The 18870-nt window shown below is 40.6% G+C and overlaps 2 protein-coding genes across 7 annotated transcripts in view; one reads left to right on the top strand and one right to left on the bottom strand.

Annotated features, from left to right (window-relative positions):
• Positions 1 to 6839: 6839 nt before the first annotated feature.
• Positions 6840 to 9982, bottom strand: LOC121347860 (collagen alpha-1(I) chain-like). Its single transcript, XM_041426820.1, has 3 exons — positions 9911 to 9982; positions 8338 to 8631; positions 6840 to 7880 (listed from the first exon to the last, which is right to left on the bottom strand). Exons 1-3 carry the CDS (start codon positions 9980 to 9982, stop codon positions 6840 to 6842), a joined length of 1407 nt encoding a protein of 468 aa, XP_041282754.1.
• MPPED1 (metallophosphoesterase domain containing 1) overlaps positions 7454 to 18870 on the top strand; it is a 62546-nt gene continuing 51129 nt past the window's right edge. Inside the window, exon 1 of one of the 6 annotated variants that reach the window (XM_041426781.1) lies at positions 7454 to 7583. The gene's annotated coding sequence lies outside the window, so the exon portion shown is untranslated. Of the gene's footprint in view, positions 7584 to 8042; positions 8596 to 8648; positions 17584 to 18870 lie in introns of those variants that run through there. The other 5 variants (XM_041426784.1, XM_041426785.1, XM_041426780.1 and 2 more) reach the window with 5 other exon arrangements.

Below are 18870 nucleotides of genomic sequence, written 5' to 3' on the forward strand. Positions count from 1 at the left end.
CAAAGGTCCAAGAGTAGAATTTTCCTCCTTGCTGTTATATGTGCCAGTCCTAAATTCATTCTTTTTAACACAATCCCCTTTGCTTTGGGTGCAGTTTCAGGCCAGCAGCTTTGGGTTGATCCCAACTTATTTGTAAATATATCTTATTTTATTCAAAGATACCAGCATGTGCCCAGGGTGTTATTTAGGTGCAGTGAGTAAGCCAGGAGTAATCCTGGACCAAAGCCTTTGTTAGCAGTGCCTGAAATGTAGCTGCCCACTACAACAATCAAAGGCCACCACATTGAATGCTGCAAACCTTGCTTGCAATAAAAGCATTTTTTCTCATTTTTAGGGCCAATTTCTATTTCCAGTCTTCACTTAGTATTCAGTCTGAAAAACAGATTAAAGTTTTACAGTCTTGAGAATCATCAATTTGTGGAAACTCAGAGCAAGCCTTTTAAAGCATTCAAGGTAGTTTCTACCCAGGAACCAAATCTGCCATGTTTTTTTTTTTCTAACAAGAATTATGGTTGACACACAAGAACAGCTGAAGGCTCAGTTATGCCCTTTTGAGATGTTTTTTCCATGTCCTTTGTGGCCTCTTTCTTTGCTTGATGGCAAAAACAGATGAGGTTGGTGTTTGATGTGCTGTTTCTCCCTCTGAGGGCCTGGAGCTGGCTTGGAACACTGCAGCCTTGATCTTTGCTGAATCAAGCAGAAAATCATGACGCCCAACCAAAAGGTCTTTTGGGCCATTTTGCAACTGGCTGTTTAAAGCAACATTACTGTATCAGAACAAATCTAATGGAAACCTCCAACTCCATCTTTTTAGTGTTTCCCCTATACAACTGCTTTTTCTCCAGTGGCTTTACATTTTCTTTGTTTTACATGTCTTCCTTTTTTTCTTGTTGGTTTTCAATACTCTTTAGCCACATCAGCAGACATATAAAAAAATCACCCCAGCTCTAGACCTACAAAAAATCCTGCTTTAATCTTTGTCTAAAATATTATTTCAGCCAAAGTTTTCTTCCTCTGGAAAATTATCATCATACTGAGCTACTTTTGGTATTGTAGGGCAATTTGTTCAGAGTTGTAAATGGCTTACTCCACAGAACTTACATATTTACTTACTGAACAGTTCCTCAGAGAATTTGGCACAGGCTGGATTTATAAGGTACCACCTGTCAGCTAACAGTCACCATTATTCACCCAAATTGCACAAGCAGACAGACTCACTTAATCTGTTTAGCCTAAGGGTTTGGTCAAATATAGGCTGAGAAGGGTCTTGGCTTTTCCATTTTGAATATGGTGCCCCTTGTTTCTGGCTAGTTGTGTGACAGCCTTTATTTTCTTCTGTCAGCATTTAGTCAAACTATTCCTTTGCATTACTGTAAATTTGCTTTGTCTTGTAAGCCAACTATGTTACTTTTAAGGATGTCTTCACGGATGAGACAGGCTCTCTTGCCAGCCTCAGAGCTGTGCTAACAGAGCTCGTGGCAGGCAGTTCTCAGCCTCCTTAGGAGTGCTTGCTTCCCATCCTAAAACACTACTGTGAGAAATCAAAGGTTTATGGGGAAATTCCATTGCTTTTTTATGAGCCAGTAACTTCTTCACTGGCCTCAATCCAGGGAAATATATATATATGTATATATATATATACTTTTAAAAATTATTATTTATTTATTTATTTTTATTAATCTGATAGTTTGTCTGCTTCAGTGCATTCCACAAATTTTCCACAGTGCCCTGCAAGTGAGGTGAGGACTGTGGTTTTTTCCTCCTCCTGACTCCTGGCTGTCCTCTAACCTCTACATATATTAAACCTAAGACTCAAGGCTTCCTCAAAGCTCAAGAGAATGCCATGTCCTTCTGGTGGCCAAGGCATGCAGTGCTGTCCAGACTGTACATTCTGACCCCCATCCTTTTTGTTCCTTATCCAGCCATCCCTACATGGGGGACAGCAGATCACTTTTGGGAGAAGCTAATCATTCCCTTTATGCTTAAGCCAAAGGTGCAACAGAAGGGGAAACACTGGAGGCTTTTCCCCAGGCTGTAAGAGAGTGGCTCCTGGATGCTGGACTCATTGTCTCGCCAAAGGTCAAACAGTGCAGTCACTGGAGTGCCAGGAAAGGAAAGGAAGACTCTGCTCATGTTTCTCTCTAAATTATAGATCCACACTTCCCTTACCTCTGAATTTCGTTGTCGTGATGGGTTTATTTGACGGAATTGTGTGCTTCTCTGATTTAATTCTTATGTTATTATGGTGAGTAAAATAAAGCTGCAGCTTTTCTTTTGCTGTATTAGTGCAGTTTAATTACATTTGCGAAAGGCAAAAAGGAGAGTGGGAGCTTGCCAACATTAATGCTGTCTGTCATTCACAGCCCATTGATGACAAGGAGTTGAAAGCTTGGCAGTTACTCTGGTAATCAGCAACCTGGCTGATGACGAATGGAAAAGATTATGTGAAATTTCCTGAAAGGGGGGAAAAAAAGATTTCTCCAAAGAAATAAAATAGAAAATGAGAACAAAGGGAAAAAAAACCCCAAACCCCAACTTCTAAATCCAACACTAAATCCTTTTTATAATGTTTACATGAAAGACCCTACATTAAGCAAATGTAATAAATGAAAATTTTCCAATAGTAAACTGTGTTTTATGCCTATAAAAGGAATATGTTCCTAAAACAGGAGCACAAATATGTCCACTTGATTGTTGAAATGGACTTTTTCCCCTCAGCTGAAGAATACATATCACTGATAAAAACCAACCAGACAAACAAAAAAACCTTTTATTTCTATAGTTGCCTCCCAGTAATATTTTTTCATTTACAGCACTGAAAATCAGCTCATCTTTTAGAGCTGTTCCAAATATATATTTCTACAGCTTTCAAAATGCAAATAATTTGTTTTCTTTTTTATTCTCTCTACTTAATTTTCTATTTTTAATACAGGAGAATGCAGATATTTCATCTTACTGTTAGGAACATAAGCAACTGCTATTCAGGTTTTAGAGTCATTTGCAATATCTCAGCCTCTGACACAGTAGTAAAGTTCAAGAAAAACTCATGTTAAATGAGACTTGGAATTACATCAGTGTTTAAGGAGAAATTCTACAGGAGAAATTCTACATTCCACATGGTTTTGTTGTGACCTGTAACATGCATTATTTGTGACATTTCTCATTTGTCTTAATTAAAACCTGAATGTTATTCCAAAGCCTTTTTTTATTGGCATCTTTGGGAAGAAACAATGATGGCTAGTTTGAGGTTTTGTCCCATCATTTTTCAGTAGCTGCTGGATATACCTACTCAGTTTCACAAGTTATAGAATTGCATTTTGGTATTCAAGACTTCAGCTTTTCATTTTGCTCACAATGGGCAAATGAAAAGGTCCTCTGGTATCTATAGTATTATTAGACCATATTTTTAAGAACAAGAAAAACCCATACAATTGGACAATGTGCAATTGTTTGCTGGGCATTCAAGCAATTGTGAGACTTCTGTTCCTTCTGTTTTGCCAAACACAGCATAGGACAAGAAAGAAACAAATGGCTTTTAATCACGACATTAAGCGACTCAGGCAATTTAAAATTTACCAGTAGGCAATGTTGACTGTGCAGGGCTGTGAATAGGGAATTTCTGTCTCATACTGTTGAACAGATACATCACTATGTGGCTCCAGGCTTTCTCCCCACAGGCAGAGTACCGCAGCTCTGTATTTTATAAGTTGCAAGGAACACCTAACCCCACGTGAAAGGAGATTGCTGAGGTTTACTGGAATACAACACAAGGATGATTTGATTGGTAAGTTTAGTGTTAAGAACTAGCTGTTTATTTATTAGCTTAAAAATATCACACAGGTTAGAAACCTCCTCCCCACTAAAGAAATGACAATGCGATATTAGTCATTCATCAGAACCACTTCCAAATTTCTGAGGAAGAGATGTAAAATTTAGCAAAAAAACCTTTTAAACTTTTATTCTTGTGTGTGTGTGTGTTAGCAGTGTGAGGCTCCACTGCCTGAGGAACAGATCTTTCCATCCTGGACAACACATCATTCTCTCCATGTGATAACCACACCCAGGCACAACCTGATGTTCCTCCATATTTGTCCAGGTTTCATGGACATACAGCCATGCCTCAGAGCTCAGGTGCACCACATATCCTCCTGTCCTGGCAAAGACTACCCAGACTGTGTGGATCAGCTGCTCCTTGCACACATACATTCCATCTTGATGTCTCAGGAAGACACCTGGGAGGTGCAGGCTGGAGTGCACAGGCACAGATGAGCTCTGCAGGGCATGTGCAGGAAGTCTACATGTCCCAGAAGTGATGGGGAACAGAGAACCTACGATAGGATGGATGGCACATTTCAGAGCTGTAGGCTGTCACTCAGCAGTGGTCTACTGCTCCTCTTCTGCTGTGACACTGTGCTGACAGAAGTTTGCACTAACTCTTATCTGGAAAAACTGCTCAAGAAACATTAAAAAAAAATCCTAAACTGGGCTGGATTTGTTAATTTAATGGGTGGTTTTGAAACACAGGTTTAATTTAAACTACACATAAATAATTACCAACCACCAAGAAGCCTAATCAAGTACAAAAATTCAGCCAAAATGATGCACTGTTATACAGGCTTTTGTTTATTATCTATTTCTGCCTTCCCCAGTGATCGTCTGAACTTCATTTGCCCAACTGCCTTTCACTTTAGATAAGAGGATAATTTCCTCCCCTATCAGTTGAAATTAATTTTTGTCTGTTGCTACCTAAGTGCTCACATAGAACATTTTCCATCTTCAAAAATAATAATTAAAAAAATGAGATATATGAGCCCTTCCACCTTGAAGTAGCAATTTGTACAACCAAAGCTAACTATTTAAGGGTCCCTTACTTCATTACTTCAGAATTTGATCAAAATCTCTACAAATAGGGATTGTCGTTGCTGGACAACATAATTCCATAGTACCTTCCCCCCCAAAAAAATTTATTTAAAACAAAAAAAATCATGTTGAAATTTTGTCTGCACCTCTTCAATTGACACAAAGAGGTATCTGCTGTTCCTGAGCTTCAGAAGGTGACACCACCAGCCTGAGTGCCTTGGCTAAGCAGATGGAAGAGGATGCAACTGATGCAGGAAAGCAATTTTTAAGAGCTGCAGTTTCTTCTGCAGGCAGGGTGAATATCTTTGTTTCAATCCATTTGAGTAGTTCACTTAAGGACTATTAAAGCTGAAAAATCAACATTAGAGAAGAAAAAGTAAGATTGCCTATTTTCCTCTGTCAATCTACAGCTAAACCCAAGTGTGAGAGGATAAGATCTGCTTTCTCTTTCAATACCAAGATTGTCAAAGCCATGGCTACCAGAAGCCTCCAATTTAATTCCCCTTCTAGGGGCCATTATTTCAGTAATTTAATAAAATATTTTAAAATGCAAAGATACTTTTGAAATGCATCAAGCATTTTTAAGATTGCTTTAATGAACAACTTTAAATGACCTCAAATAAATTTTAGCTGAATGTCAGTTTTCATACAAAGAGAACTTGATGCAAATCATAAATAACTAAAAATGTCAAGTATTATTCACCATTTTGTAACAAGAGTGTAAGGAATTAATTTTTTAATAAAATATTTTAAACCTAAACCAGATGTATTTCATGTGTATAGATATGATGTTAACTCTATAGATACAATATTAACTCTCAGTTGAAAAAGAAAAATGGCCAGATCTGCTAATACTGATCGGCTGATTTCTGTTTGCATGTTCACCAAAAAAGAAAAATCCATTTCTCTTACAAAAGACAACTAAAATTTAAAAAGTGAAAAGAAGATCTAAATTACCAATATCAAATATTTCTGCTTGTTCTTTTAAAGAATAGTTGAAATTAAGGATTTTCATTTTTCTGTGAAAATTAAGGATTTGCATCCAGCCACCCTTGAGTCACCTGGAACATTTAATCAACAATTTTTAATATTAAAGACAACGATAAATAAGAACAATGCTTAGCACATTTTCTTCTTTCTTCTTTTTTTTTTTTAAGTAAGAATTTATTACTTGTATTTCCCATGGGGAAACCACACAGCCTCAAGATTTCTGAAAAAAAGGTGCCTGTAATTACTTTTCTAAGCTTGTATTCATGCATCTGAATAAGTGAATTTATTGTGAATATGTTCTGCAGCTTCTAATAGGTCCTAACCATTAGGCCGATCAAAAATTTCTCAAGCACATTTATATTGTTGCAAAACTGCTGACATGTCAAAATGCAAACTTTCAAGATAAATACATATGTTTTGCCAGCAATGGAAGCTGTGGGGGAAGGTTTTCAGGTCCAGTTTTGGAGTTCCGAGCCTCTGCTCAGGGCACGAGAACTTCTCGGAGGGCAGCCGAGGGGTCCCCCTGCCCCGGGCAGAGCCTGCATGAGAGTTTGCCTCTGCTCGGTCATACAGCACCGTGTGTGGGGCTCGATGGCTTCTTTTCTTTCCTCCAGAACGCTTCCCAGGGCTGTCTGTTTAACCCTGACCTGGAAGAGATGTGGAAAGTACAATTATTCTGTCCAGAATGGGTATTTTCCAGCTCGGGATTTTCAGACTGCTGTTTGATCAGCAGTAAGTCACCATGTGTACCAAACCCAGATGTAACTCTACTAGTCATTGCTCGATATCCAGTACGCTTTCTTGCCTAGCAGGTGATAAGGGAACATGCGAGCAGGAATTAAATTTATTCTTGTAAGGATTTGAAATTTTTTTCATTTGAGAATCGCCCTGCAGTTGTGCAGTAAAGCCCTTTACATGTAATTTGCCTCTCCTGAATGCATGCGTTTAACTCTCCTGCTCTCTACTCATAGTATCATAGGAGTGCAATATTATATATTTATGATTCTACGATGGCCTGATTTCGAAGCAGAGGGAAGCTGTGCGTGCTCGGTGCCTCTGAGACCAGGAGCTGTCAGGGAAGGGACCTTCCCTCGGCCACCCCCGTGTCCCCCTGCATCCCTCCAGGACCGGACCTCCGGAGTCCCCCTGGCGCCCTTCTCGCCCACCACCACCTGCGCGGCCGAAGAGACCGGCAGCGGCTCTCTCGGAGCCGGGGCGCTGCCCGGAGAACCCTCCCGGCATTCCCGGCGCCAAACTTCCCTCTGACCGCTGCGGGAAGGAGGGGGACCACCGGCACCCCCCACCCTCCGAAAGGCCGGCACGGAGTTCGTGCCTCCCGACCGCACAAACACGCTCCCCAAGGATGCTGTGCCCCGGGCCGCGCAGCCCCTCGGCGGGGCCGGGGCACGCAGCCTCCCCTCCCGCCGGAGGCGGCCCCGCGCCGCCCCCGCTGACCCGCGCCCGCGGCGGGAGGGGACAGCCCGCGCTCCGTCGCAGCGCAGCCTGGCCGTGGGCACCGAGCATCGGGGCCATGCCGCGCCGCGGCCCCGGCGCATCAGCGCTCCGGCCGGGCGGGGAGGAGGCAGAGCCGACAGTGGGGGATTCCTGGCCCCCCAAAGGAGGTGGGGGTGGCGGGGGAGGGGAGGCGGGGGGGAGGGGAGGCTGAGCTCCCGGAGAAGGAGACGATCGCTCGCACAAAATCCTGCGTCCTCAAGCCAGCCCCGGCAGACAGGGTACGTATTTGGGAAGCCTCCCCGCCCCGCTGTCCCCGCAGGTATTGGGATCGGGGCTGGGGTCCGGGCAACTGCCCCGGGCGGGAGAATCGCGCGCAGGGCCCGTTCCCGATGCGGGATCGGTGGAAGGCGGTGAGGTTCGGTCGCCTCCCCCGGCTGGGGACCGAGGAGGCGGGGGGGATGGGTCCGCCTGTGTTGCCGTGCGAGGGTCTGAAACCCCCCCAGCCGTACCCCCCACCTACCCACCCCCAAGCGCGTCAGGGTTTTGCTTCTCCCAACCAAGCTTCCCCTTGGCTTCTGAAAAAAAAGAACAAAACAACCAAACAAAAAAAAAAAAAAACAAAAAAAAAACAAAAAAAAACAACCCAAACCAACAAACACACACACATACACATAGACACATACATATATATATATATATATATGTATATGCATAATATCTATGCCCCAAAGCTAGAGAGAGTGAGGCGAGGCGGGCGGGGGGAGCGGGGGGGGGAAGGGCTTTTCTGAGGATCGGGGGAGAGGCGGAGGGAGAGGAGCCGCGAGCCTCGCAGCATCCCGTGCCCCGGCCCCGCGGCGCTGCTGCCGCCGGCCGTGCGGAGCGGGCTGCGGAGCAAGGTAAGGGCTGGCAGCGCGCTCCGGGGACCCTGCCTGTCACTCGGGGCTGCTCTCCCCGGCCGTGCGAGCGCTCGGTGGCGAGGGCAGAGAGGCCGCTGCCCCGCCGTGCTCCACCGCCGCCCAGCCGCGAAGTTACTTTGTTCGCAGAGTTGCTGCGGAGGCCGGGCTGGGACCCCCGGGCGCCCCGGCCGGTTGTCCCTCGCATCCCCCACGCCGTGCTCAGCGTCACCAGCGAACACCGCGAAGGAAAAGCCGTGCGCGCCTTCCCCGATAGTTTCCTCTCGCACAGCCGGGGGAAGGGGTGATGGAAGAGGAAGAACTTCCCTTTGTCGTAGGAGAGGATTGAGTGACCTCCGAAGTTTTGTTCCGGGAGGAAACCGCTTGAATAAGTTTGGTAGGATTCATGCCGATTTGCATGTGATTTATTGCGCTGTTATTTGGTATCCAGCACGCTTAAAGCAATACAGCAGACCAAAATTAAAAAAAAAAAAAGGTAAAAAGGTTGAGGACGTTTAGATAGAGATTTCAGTTCTTTTCATTGCTTTCTTAGGATTAATGTTTTCTATCTCGCACTTCCAGATGGGTAGTGTAGAATACATTTATAAATGGGTGTGCTTGTCCGTGGATAACACTGAGGGTACAGATGGGAAACGTGAAGAAACTGGGCAGATTTTAAACGCTCCATTCTCTTTGGCGGAAGATCAATAGTTGAAGATTCCTGCTTGCACAGTCTGTACCTTAACAATATTATCATTGAGACATCTGCTGATAATGTATGGTATTGATAGCCATTGCAACTTCAGTTTAATGAATTTTGCAGTTAATTTAGACTAGTGTAAAGGAGCTCCGGGTATTCTGGATAAATTGATAACTAGGCATGATTATTAAACTTTGCGATTAGCTTGTGATGAAGTGAACTCTCAGTTTTTCTAAAGTAGATATTTAAAATGCAAGGCTATATTTTAAAAGTGTATATTCTGAAATCTGACTACCAAAAAATCATGCATCTTCTGAAAAGACCAGTTATGGAGTCATTGAAAAAGGCAATCTGTGTTGCACCTACATGTAACGAACAGTTTCGTGATGCCAGACACTGTAAATTCTCTGGTATTGTACTACAAAAATGGGAGGGAGACTGATTTCTATTTGCATATGGATTTTTTTGAAATTATTAAATGTAGTAGTTTTCCCTTGTATGATACGTATGTGAACTGATTAATATTCCTTACTGCCCATAAAATTTCAATGGTATGTTTAAACAGTTTTAGCTTGGCTCTCGGGGTTTGTTTCATTGTCTCAAGCTATCCGAGACATAAATCTTTAAAATTTCTTGCTTGTACATTATCCCATCTATATCTTTTTTTCTCTTCCTGATCTCCTGTGGTATAATTCAAAGCAAGGTAACTGCAGAGAATACCTGTATATGTTCGTGTGGAGTAAAATGCCCATTTTAAAGATACACAAATGTTCTTGGTGGACAGGAGCCATCCCCTCATGCCCTATATGAAAACCTTCTGGGCTGCTGTTAACAAGAGACTTGCTTTGGTGTTAGTTTGTGATGCCAAACAACAAACATTAGAGAGTGCAAAGATAAAGCTGGTGCTCTGATCTTTGTTTAAACAGGTCATGGTTTTTATTTAATGCTGCATGCTCATTATGGGAACTGTCAGCAGGAATGTAAAGCAGACTGGAGTTCTGATCTGGCATACATTCATAGATGACTCTGATGTTTCTTCTTCTTCACTTAGTGGTTCATAGAATGTAGTGTAGTTTGTGATCATATTTATTTAATTGAATGCACTATATGAAATCAGAAAAAAACCTCTAGATTAATGTCCTGCTAGGAACCAAACATGTTCAGATCTCCTGCCTTAGGTGCAGTCCTCTTGACCTGAAGAGTTACAAAGAAGTGGACTTTTCTATTTAGTAGAACAAGTAAGAGTGTATAAAGAGATCATTGGTTTTTAAGTCAGCTTGAGTTCTGCCACTGAATTACAAGGACGGACACTCAGATCCCCTGAAACCAGGTAACTGCTTAGTCAATTACCAGTCATTTTCTTTTTTTTTTCAGACGTATGGAAACAATATCAAATAGTAATTAGAAAGTGCATTCATAATTGAGAATTTTAATGCTTTTCATCCATGAGAACAGTTTTCGTCTCGGTTAATAAACATAATAAAAATAATTCAGTGCAGTCCATCTGATCCTTGCTGAATCTTGTTTTGAACAATTCATATGGGATGTGCAAGGTAAGCTGAAGGAAGAGCCTTTTCACATGTTCAGTTACCTGAAGCAGTATTAGAATATTGCAACATACAGTATGAGCTTTCAAAATAAGACTCAGTGTAGCACTGGGAACTTAAATTTGGGTGTTCTGGATCATACATTGGTTGGGATTCTGTGGTCATTTTCCATAGGTCAATTTCATCTGTCTGAGAGCAAAGTTTCTAATTATTATTTCTAACTTAAAACCTTCATTTTAAATCCTCGCTATTCTAGGTTATGTTTCAAAATATAAGCAAAGTTGGTAATGTAAGAGAGTTCTTTAAGGTCGCTGGATTGTTATCCTTTAACTTCCTATTACAAAATCATATTTTCAGTCAATGTAATTACAAATAAAACAGCACATGAGAATGTGATGCTCAGGCAGGGTTGAAGAGTGACAGTCCGTGATAAGATCCATTGCAAAAAGTGGTAGAGCTGTTGCAGTACTGGCTGTTCCTCTGCTTCTGCAGTAACCACCTCTGGAGGTAAAGCAGTTAATTCCTGGGCACTGCTCACTGCTTGACCTCATTGAAACTGTCAACAAGTATGGCAGTTTTGCCGTGCTTTGACAAGGCAGTGGGAATTATATTAGGATCAACAATTAGCTATCATGGTATATATGAGGCAACTTGCAGTCATAACTGATTTGGGATTCATTGTAGTAACCTAAACACAAAATGCTTAGCATCTTCCATTCAGTCACAATTTAAAATGCTATGATTTACTACAGGAGTAAAGGTTGCATTCATAATATCATTTAAATATGCTGTATTCTGTGTCAGACTAGTATCAGTGTAGTAAGGGCTTGTCTTTACTGATTGAGAGGTGCAATGCAGAAATGCATTTCAACTGCAAGCATTAGCCCTCACTTTTTACATATATCTAATTTGTACATTTCTGCTAAAACCAGGAGTGTATCGCTTTCCTTTGCAAGCTTATTTTTAATGTGGTGTGTCCTCTTCACCTTTTAAATGGGATTCCCCTGCCATGCAGTCAGCCCAGCTTCACTTACAGCATCTAGGGTCTTGTCACTGAACCGAAGACTGAAGCCAGTAGAGCAGCTGCACAAATGGCATATGAAGGAGGCTGACAGCTACTGATATTTTTGATTGTTTTTTCCATGTTTTCCTAATTGGCTATTTTGCACAAGCCTCCTTTTTTGCCTGCTCTTGGAATTACATCGCTGCGCTTGATGTGCTGTGGAACTCCAGCACCCTGCACGCCACTTGATTCCTTATCACCTTTTCCCTCCTATCACCGACTCTTATCAAATCCCATCTTCTTCCCACTCCTGTCTTTTGTGGTGCTAGTCTTGCATTATTTTTTCCTAAAAGAAAATGGAAGGAACACAGCGTGCTGCCATTGCACCCATAATTCCTGTGCTATGTTTTCCTCCCATATCCTTTGTTGAGTTTCTGGAGGCTGTAATCTGGGGCAGAGACTGTTTTACTGTACGGCTTTACAATGTCCAGGGGATTTTGGTAAAAGTTCAAGACACCTTGCCTAATGTAGTGGGGATGGGGTAGATTAGAGCTTAGCTACTGACAGAGGTTAACTGGTTTGTACCTTCAACAAGAATGACAATAAATGTCAATTTCAACGCATATTAGTGGAAACCTCAGATTTGTCAACGTCAAAAAACCATGTTGATAAAACAGAAGGGAAAAGAAAAAAAAATGTACAGTGTGTTCATTTCAGAACTTGGTTATTTTCCTCCCAGATATTTTTACATTTTGATCTCCATTTACTTTGCATCCCTTAATTTTGTAGTTTTATTTTAGCTTTTTTTTTTGGCGTCCCATGAAAATCTTTTCACCAGTGCAACTAAAATTTTTCAGGTGAGCATTTCAAGCAGCCAGTGAATCAGCTGATGGACGGTGCACAGTTCAGGGGCAGACTTTCTTTATCTCATGTGGACCACGTAGGGGGGCTCTTTGTGGACATGACTTCAGGGCAGGAGGAGTGGTTGTTGACTGTTTTTTCCTTACAGTCCTGGAGGCAATACCTGGAAAAATAAAGGTAACAAGCCCAGTGACTCCCTCCCTGGACATGAATCAGATGACATGAAGGGTTTCAATGGGATAGATGCAGCTAAATGAGGGAGAAGTGGAAACACCAGAAGTAATATGACAGCATAGTAAATTTTGAAAGTTTCGTGTGTAAGAGAAAAAAAAAAAATGTAGCTGTGAAGAATTTGCTTGTTTAATTTTATAATTTATCTCCAGGCCTTAGTAGAAAAAGAGACACTGATGTCAGAAGTAGTAGAACTATAAATATATTTACATGTGAGCTGTGTTCTACATCTCACCTTTGACATATGTGCTGGTACTTTGGCATTTCATTCATCTTGAATTACAGGGATGGATAGGCCACTTCTATTTTGTGCTCTTGTCCTTTCAAGAGTTGTTAGCATCGGATTTGTTTCTGAAATCAGATGAGAATATTGGCAATAGAAATGAATCCGCAGCCAAGCGGTGCTGCTGCACGAAAAGAGAAGACCCTGTCAATTTATTACACAAATTCCACTGAAATAAATTTGGATAAAGTGAGTGTCTCAAGGAAGTGGCTTTCACCCAGCAGGGCTTGTGCTAGGCTAGGAAATGAGGATGTGGCCAGTTGTCACAAAAGAGTAAAGAAAAAGAACATTCTTCAATTTAAAATTAAACCAAATTGTGTCTTAAATATGTTTCAGCACTTACATAGTCATCTTCTCATTAAATAATATTTTGAAAGATTCAGGAGTTTAACCAGATGACATGCCCAAATTGCAAACTAAAATGTAGAATCAAACCCCCACAACCCTAATTTATTTCTGTGGAATGTCCATTTTTTGTAATTTCCACACATAACTTGTATTTTTGGCTATTTTCCTTTAGAATGAGTATTCTCATTTGGGGACTTCTAATTTTTGCTGAATGAATATATACAAGTGGTTTACAGTAACATAGCAGATTATGTATTACTGCCAGAGACTGAGGCAAATGTGAGAAATTATTTTTGTGGCTCTCAGATATTTATTTAAAATTTCCTTCCTTAGAGGTAATTACTTATATAGATTATCTATCTCTGCAGGTATTTTTAGATAAGTAAAGGTAGTATTGAGCAAAATAGTATATTTTTCAGGAAAAACATTTGGTTTTACTTAAAAAAAGTATCCATTTAAATATTTCATTGAAATATTACAATGTTTTTATACATTCAGGCACTGTCGTATGTAGGATTACAATAATGCGTTTAGCCTTGACAAATATTCAGTATATTTGTGAATTTTAGACCAGTCCAGTATCCAGAATATATTGGATATATGATAAAGCAGAATTTTAAGGTGGAAACAAAGCAATATTATTAGGTTTTGTTGATTTTTCAAATTGAATGAATGAACAGTTTATTTGTATGGATGAGAAATTGATTCAGAAAATGATACTGCTAATGAACCAAAATAAAACTAAATTTTCATAAATAGAATAATCATTTACTGTATAGTTTTGGGAACTAAGTAGGGAAATGAGAAAAAGTAATTAAAAATGATATGATCATTCAAAATAAGACTGACAAAGAAGGTTTCTAAGTGATAACTGCTTTAAATAAATAGAGAATTGGATTTCTTAGGTAAATGTCCCATTTTTTATTTTCTGAACTCTGTCTGTATCCTTTCCTGGATGCCTTGTAAGAACTTTGGCATGCTGTAGGTACAGTATATTTTTGGATGAAACTTCATAGAAGTGGATGTTACCACATAGTCCCAAAACCCAAATAATTTATCTCATTTCTTACTTGCTGTGTCCATATAATCTTTTTATTAGCTAAAGCTCACAAGTATGTTTGTGTTCTTTATAAAGAAAATAATGAGAGAAATGTGCAATATTTATGTTTGAGAGCAAAGGGAGTAACTAATTTGAAGAAAAAAATTCAGTCAAGAGTTTTCTCATACTGTATGTGACAGGTCATTATAACCTGCAAAGGAGAGCAGTGATGTGTGTTTTAGAATGGTGAGAAACAACTTGTGGGATTTTGTTGTTTTTTTTTTTTTTCCTAATGCAGGTTGAGGTGATTGGAATTATAGAGAAATAAGAGGTTTTATTTAAGTCACTGGGGTTTTTTTCCATGTTAGAAGCCAGATTGCTCAGTGCCCCACAGATCTGCAGTTAACAAATATGTGAGATATATGATAAGGCACTGAAGTATTCATTGATATGTGAAATAGGAGATTCTAAATAGAAGAGGACAAAAAGAGTAGGGTTTTGAGGCTTACAGGTAATTCAGAATTACGTTCCCTGGTTTTGCTTATATGGGTGGAAATAGCTGTGACTTCCAGGGAAAGGATAGAGTCACAGAACTGAGTATTATTTGACTGATAACAGTTATCAAATTTACATTTGCTGGCACAGAAAACCACCTCAGATGTTTTCTAAAAAGGCCTAGAATTGCACTTAGTTTTGTTTATTTTATAAAATGAAATGGGAAATGTATCTCCAACAAATCCTATTAATTTAGGAAGCCTAATGATTCCGTCAGTAGAGGTGTGCATGATCAAACTTAAAATCCTCAAGTGTGTCCACGACGTTTGACTGTGTTCCTTCCCTTTAAAGTCCTCATTTGTCAGGTGAGCACACCAGGCTGCCAAGGGGAGGCTCAGTGGTTTTGCTTTCCCGGGACCTGCATTCTGTTTCAGAAGATGAGAGAAGGAAGAGGAGAGTGTATCTCTCTGGAAAAATTTTAACAGCAGTGTGATTTCCCTGGCTCATGCTTTCCCACAGAATAATGCCTTTTTAGGATTATTTCAATATTAATTTTCTGATGGCAGAACTGAAGATAGCAGTCTGATTCCATTAATTGGCCCCTATCTGAACTGTGTGAAATGGGTATTTTAGTAAAAACCCTTAGTATTTTCAGCGTATTTCTCAGAGTAAGTAGCTGCTTTTCTAGTCTCAGTACGTTCATTTACTGGTGGTCAGTTTGTAACAAACATTTTTCAGGATGCTAAAGCAAAAGCGGGAATTTGTGATGGTGAAGCTGGTGGTTGCAAAAATTTTACTGTGACAATTGTAGTGATTTTGGGGGTTTAAATAAAGGATCAGCTTCCCCATGTAAGGGATGATCTGACAGTTTATGAGGGGCACTGTAGTACAGGGAAGACGTGGGCCCTTGTAAAAGATCTTAAAAGAGTTTCTGGTTAGCACTGTCCAAGATTTGCATTTGCATGAGAAGCAAGTGTGTCACCATGTAGTCTATCACAAACTCTCATGGTCCTCTTTAAGGTGCTTTACTGCTCTTGTCTTACTGGCTTTCTCTGAAAAAAATACAGCTTTGATGTTTTATAGCTGCATGGAAATGCCTCTTTCTTTTTTTTTTTTGATACTACATTTTGTTCTTTCGTTGCCTCCCCAAACATCAGCTTGCCAGGCTGGCTGAGCAAAATGAACATTTTTTCTGTAGCTGCCTCTTTGCCCCTGACCTTGGTAGTGCCTGGAGTCCCAGCACTCTCTTCTTTATTTGTCTCACCGGTGGTGGAAAATTTGGCAACTACCCCTGTTCAGCTTCTTGCTGTGATGTGCTACAGTCACATTGTGCTTCTTGACCTTCAGATGTTTGCAACTTAGCAAAGTTTATTCCTCAACAGAGAACACCTTTATAGTTTTCTCCCAATTACTGACTTTTAAAAATTATTATTAAAATTATCATGATATTTTATCTTGGTTTCTAATTATTATTTCAGTGACATCTGCTTGAGCCATGTAGCTTCAAATCTGGATTCATATTGTGTGCTGCTGGAATTATTTTCAGGAAGCATCAGTGGTGTTTTCAGACTTGAGACAAAGGGATGATGGATGATGGAGAGGACAGCAGGGCAGTGGAGTGAGATATGGGGAGAGACAGTGGTCATGAGAGTGAACCTAGAATAAGGCAAAATCTGTGAGTGGAGAAATGAGATCAAAATAAAACATTGGCTTGGAATGAAAAAAAAAAAAGATAAATAGGATGTATAAAAAGGCTGGGAAGTTCATGTAGATGGGGAGATATTTATGCTGGTGAGATATAACACCAGAAATTTCAGGCTGAAAAAAAAAAAATCTTAATACAGAGATTTATTTGAGGACTTCATAAAGTACTTAAATATATCTGGGTATTCCTACCTGCTAGTCCAGTAATTCTTCAGGAGAGGTGTTTCAATCCTCACAGTGGCCTTCTGTGAAGCCTTCTGAAGGCTGGAGCAGTGTCCATTGCACACAGTGGACTTTGGGGCCATTTGAACACATGCTGAAGAAAACAGCAGGAAATTAATGTACAGAGAACATTCCTGCCTTCTGTAAGAAGATGGCTTAGCTGATTTAATAGCTTTTTCTCAGTCTGTGATTCCAGCAGCCAGGTTTGTGATATTTATTTTAGTATTCATGTTCTTGCAGTCCTTTTTACATTTCTCTGTTTTTCCCTGGCAGACATCCCGCAGCTCCATAAGTCTGGGGGAAGAGGATGGTTAGCATGTTGTTGCTGTGGGGATTTGAGTCTTAACTCTCTGTGTTGTTAATGCTGAGCATATAATTTTTAAACTTGCATGCTGCAGAAGCAGATAATTATTTCCCCACTGCATTTTATCCTGTGGTTTCGGAAAGCAGTAAGTTTCAGAATATTAAAAGAAAGGAAAAGTTAGAATTTGGGGGACTATTGGAAATGGAAAGAGAAAGAGGGAATTAATGGGTGTCAGTCTGGTTATCAGTCAAGCTGGAAGGAGATAGCTTGTTCTGTTGAACACCAAGAGGGTCAGTAGTCAGCCAATCACTTATGCAGGAAGAAAGCCATAGACTGAAAGGTAAGGTTCAAAGACATCTGGGTATGTTCCTGAAATGAGCTTGAAATTATCTTGATATTAAATTATACTTACTGAACCTGTGTGTTACATAGATGATTTCTGTTTAGTGCAGGGCATTTCTATGACTGCTGTTCTTTTTTTCTTTTGTTTTTTTTTTTTTAGGATCTGTCTTCCTTTTCCTTCCCAGAACTTCCTGCAACTTCCCTTCCTGGAACTTCCCGGAACTTCCCTTCCCTTTCCATCTTGTTTTTATGGTTTTGATGTGTCTAGGGTTGGCACTGAATGACTGTCACTAAGCAGAAGGCTCAGTATGCTGTTGCATTTTTTTTCCCCTTCCTTTTTTTTTTTTTACTTGCATCAAACGAAATAGGTTGTCTTCCCATTTTTCACCTGTATAGAGGGTGAACTTTTTGCTGGGTGTTTGCTGCCCTTCTCTCAGGCTGGTCAAATGGTGTGGTTCACTCACTTTCCCATGTGTAAGGGTGGATTCCCTGCTTAAAAGAGTTCTTCAGCACTGAAGGGTGTGTTGAGTGGTGTACTGGATGTGTTTCTGTTCCCAGACAAATTTGTCTTTTGAGTTAGATTGTGGCGGTAGGTGCTATTCCACTAACCCAGAAAGAGGAAGAGAGCCAAAGGGTGGATATTGGGGTACATGCACGTTTATCTGCTGTTTCTGCAGCAGATTTGACATCTGACTTGTGACAAATGTAAAGTTGTAAAGGACAGAACCCAAAGAGGAGATTGACAGAAGCTGTTTCCTCAGCTTCTGTGAGCTCCTGAGAGCTTCCCAAGGCTAAAGGGAGATTCTAGGCCCCTAAGGCAGTGCCTTAACTTCTTTGAAACCCTGGTTCAGTTGTGTGTAAAGTTGGCACAATACCCAAATTGTAAAAAAAAGGCTGTGTTTTTCAGGTAGTTTGAAATCCTTATGTGGAGGTGTGGAATCATAAATTATTTATCTTACTGGAGAATATTTCTAGAGGTCACCAGTTCCAACAGTTTATCTCAAATAGAAGTAGGTTCACTTAGAACAGTTTGCCCCCTATAAAATCTCTGACCTTGACTATTCAGACTTCTTTACCAATGCATCATTTAATACAGGAAGCTCCTTAGGGAAGGTTCTTCACATCTGCTGTCATAATTCCTTGTTTCCTAAATGCAGCAATTTATACTTGATTATTCTTACAAGGATCGTGCCTCCCTTCCCTCCCCCTGCTCTGGCACAATCCTTTGTGTTGCTGCTTCTTCTGTAGCCTGAACGCGGCATCTGAGAGTGTTTGAAATCCCAAATTTTCTTTGTTGTTACTCTGGCATTTCCTTACCACTCTGTTCTAGGGGAGGGCATGTAGGAATCTGCTCCTTTATTCTGAGGCTGTTTTGCTGTGGCTTGTTAGTGACAGCAGGTTGTCATCATCTTACAGCCATTCAGCCAGTAACAAAAACCAAGCTGAATCTTTCATTTCAGCTTCCTGAGAACAAGATTTCCCCAAACAAAAATACTCTGCCGCTTCTTGGAGCAACTAACATCTGCGGCAGTTAAGCAGAGGGCTGCAGCCCAGATCTTTAAAGACACTTAAGTGCTTTACTACCACTAAACC

This window comes from Onychostruthus taczanowskii, unplaced genomic scaffold (genome assembly GCF_017590055.1).
Source record: "Onychostruthus taczanowskii isolate IOZ18803 unplaced genomic scaffold, ASM1759005v1 scaffold95, whole genome shotgun sequence".
In the NCBI taxonomy this organism is placed as follows: domain Eukaryota; kingdom Metazoa; phylum Chordata; class Aves; order Passeriformes; family Passeridae; genus Onychostruthus; species Onychostruthus taczanowskii.

Coding starts and splice junctions, on each gene's coding strand:
- LOC121347860 (XM_041426820.1), bottom strand. CDS start 9,982: ATGATCACAAACTACACTACATTCTATGAACCACTAAGTGAAGAAGAA. Junction 8,632..9,910: donor CATCAGAGTCATCTATGAAT/GTATGCCAGATC, acceptor ACCAAATAACAG/CGCAATAAATCACATGCAAA. Junction 7,881..8,337: donor GCAGCAACTCTGCGAACAAA/GTAACTTCGCGG, acceptor CTTTTTTTTCAG/AAGCCAAGGGGAAGCTTGGT.